Source organism: Magnolia sinica, chromosome 12 (genome assembly GCF_029962835.1).
Source record: "Magnolia sinica isolate HGM2019 chromosome 12, MsV1, whole genome shotgun sequence".
NCBI classification, from domain to species: domain Eukaryota; kingdom Viridiplantae; phylum Streptophyta; class Magnoliopsida; order Magnoliales; family Magnoliaceae; genus Magnolia; species Magnolia sinica.
The window spans coordinates 25909138-25911979 of record NC_080584.1 but is presented as its reverse complement, the minus strand read 5'-3'; the positions used below and the strand labels follow the sequence as shown (position 1 = coordinate 25911979).

The 2842-nt window shown below is 48.8% G+C and overlaps 1 protein-coding gene across 1 annotated transcript; it reads left to right on the top strand.

Annotated features, from left to right (window-relative positions):
- The first annotated feature begins 746 nt into the window (after positions 1-746).
- On the top strand, positions 747-2499 carry LOC131221133 (organic cation/carnitine transporter 3-like). Its single transcript, XM_058216286.1, is given in 2 exon segments — positions 747-1184; positions 1186-2499. Coding segments are annotated over 2 exon segments (1560 nt in total). The 5' UTR covers positions 747-759; the 3' UTR covers positions 2321-2499.
- Positions 2500-2842: the final 343 nt, after the last annotated feature.

Genomic DNA, 2842 nt, shown 5'->3' with positions numbered 1-2842 from the left:
CCGCTTTAAGAAGGTTTCAACACACGGAGGGCATTGTCACCACAGCACGGAGCCTTGTATCTGCCTCTTTTTAGCCCATGTCTTGAAAAATGATTTGTCAAAAGACAGAGTGGATAAAACAAATATATCACGGTGAGTCTCGTGGATCTTGTTAGACCGTCCGTCTCTAGCTAGGACTAGTGGCGGTATTACCCAACCCGGGCTTGTGGATTTGTGACGGCCCACGCCCCCACAAAGCTTCCCACACAAACCCGGTCACAGACAATCGGCGTCCAAATTAAACTGTATCAGTTATGGGTCTTATACACTGAATATAAACTGTAGAGCCTGCGTATCAAGTGTGTACTCTTCCAGAGTATCAGATACATCTCTTTATTACACAGTTAATATAAATGACAAAGAAACAAGTGTCCACGAATCAAAGGTTAGGATCAGTCAAATCAATCTGATTTTGGTATAGTGACACAGCCGGAGTGGGTTTCGCAATTTTACCAGTTAAATTTGAGTTTATGTAGCCTGCATATCAAGTGCCATATTATTCCATAGTACCAAATACCTTCCAATATTTTACAAGTAGTACACGTCAGCAGAAAGGAAGTCGACATTGAAGTCGCTGTATCGGAACTTTAGGTAATATACCTATTGTCGTGTAGCGAGAAGAAGCTACCTGTAATGGGACCCACAAGCAGTGGAATCTGATCCCAAATCCCTTAAAAACCCCACGCCTCTCTCACTCTCCTCACATAGTTACTCCACCAGATGGCCGACTCATCTCCTCTCCTCTCCCGAGTCAACTCGTCCGAGCCAGAAGCTCATCCAGCGCTGCACAAAGGTGCACCTACCCTCGATGAGGTGATCGAGCAGTGCATCGGCAGCTTCGGCCCAGCCCAGTTTATCCAAGCCATCCTCGTGTCGTTGGCATGGGTCTTCGACGCCCAACAGACGTTCATCAACATCTTCACAGATGCGCAACCATCGTGGCATTGCACACGTGCAAATGACACCATTTGCTTGTCTGCTGCGACCCCATGTGGGCTACCGAAGCATGCATGGGCATGGGACCAGCCCGCGAGTGCATCCATCATCTCTGAGTGGGACCTGATGTGCTCGAGCACACTCATCTCCGGGCTCCCAGCATCGTCCTTCTTTGCAGGCTGCCTTGTCGGTGGCTTCCTCCTTGCGACACGCTGACTCATCACTCGGCCGCAAGAAAATGCTCCTTCTCTCGTGCATCATCATGTCACTGACTGGTGCACTGACTATGGCCTCACCCAACTTGTGGGTCTACTCGGCCTTGCGGTTCATCAGTGGCTGTGGGCGTGCAACAATTGGCACGTGCGCACTCGTGCTGTCAACCGAGATTGTTGGGAAGCGGTGGCGGGGTGAGGTCGGCATCATCAGCTTCTTCTGTTTCACGCTCGGATTCTTATCATTACCCGCCATGGCCTACTTAGCTAATGGATCCTCATGGTGGACCCTCTATCTGTGGACGTCAGCCCCCGCGATTGTTTATTGCATAGCCGTCCATTTTCTCGTGCATGAGTCCCCACGTTGGCTCTTCGTGCGTGGACGCAAGGATGAAGCTATCCAGACGCTTCGAAGCATCTCGTTATCCAATGGCAAGATATTTCTTTCCAGCTTCTCGGAAGTGGCTGTCGAAGAGGACTCGTGGAATGCAGACATATACTCGGCGATGAAGATCTTGTGGGAGAAGAAGTGGGCATTTCGGCGGTTATCGATGGTTATGGTGGTTGGTTTTGGAGTAGGCATGGTCTACTACGGGATGCCGCTTGGCCTTGGAAATTTGGATTTCAACCTCTATCTGAGTGCTACGTTCAACGCGCTATCGGAACTTCCGTCGGCCTTATCGACGTTCTTCCTGATAGGGAGGCTGAATCGTCGTAGCGCGATTCTGGTGTTTACTATCATAAGCGGACTGTGTAGTGTTCTCTGCGTGGTGATGGATGGTGGACATAGGAAGGAGGTGCAGGTGGGGCTGGAGGTGGTGTCGTTCTTTAGCGCCTGCACCGCTTGCAACATAGTTTTGATATACACCCTTGAATTATTTCCAACATGCGTGAGGAACTCAGCGTTGTCGTTGGTGCGGCAGACACTTGTGCTCGGTGGCATGATCAGCCCCATGCTGGTGGTGGCTGGTAGGAAGCAAGGGTTCTTGTCATTTGGGGTGTTTGGGGTGGTGATTGGAGGGTGTGGATTGTTTGTGATGGGGTTGCCAGAGACAAGAGGTGGGCCATCTTGTGATACAATGGAGGAAGAAGAGAAGAAGGAGATTCTTGCTTTCAGTGGAGATAATGCGTAAAAAAAATGGAAACTCGTCTTAGTGAGCTCTGCTAAGCGCACGTGCGTGTGTGATAAATCTCATTTACAAGCTTTACATGTGCTTACATGGTATGATAGGTCCGATATCCAATCCATCCAAAAAAAGAAAAGGAAGCAATACATTGATTCGTTTGTTCAAGAATCAGATTGATCCACTGGTCAGGTGGGCCACATTTTGCAAAACAAAAAAAAAAAACTACGGTTCTAACCCATACATCAGTTTCCAATGCGTGGGCCCACATGCTGAGTGGAGCAGATTTATTTTTGGGTAAGCATGTGGAAGGTCGGACCAACATGATAGTTTAATTGGATCTTGGACCTATGTGCCAAGCCGAGGATCCGTATTCAATAAGTAAAGTTTACGTGGTGTGGTGGATTTCAAATCTGTAAGGATTTGGTAGCAGGCGAATTTATGGCAGAGCCACGTACTGGTTGGTGGCAGTGAGATACATCGATCTTGGCCTTCCATCGAGTGGGCTCTATCAGTGATGGATCATGTATC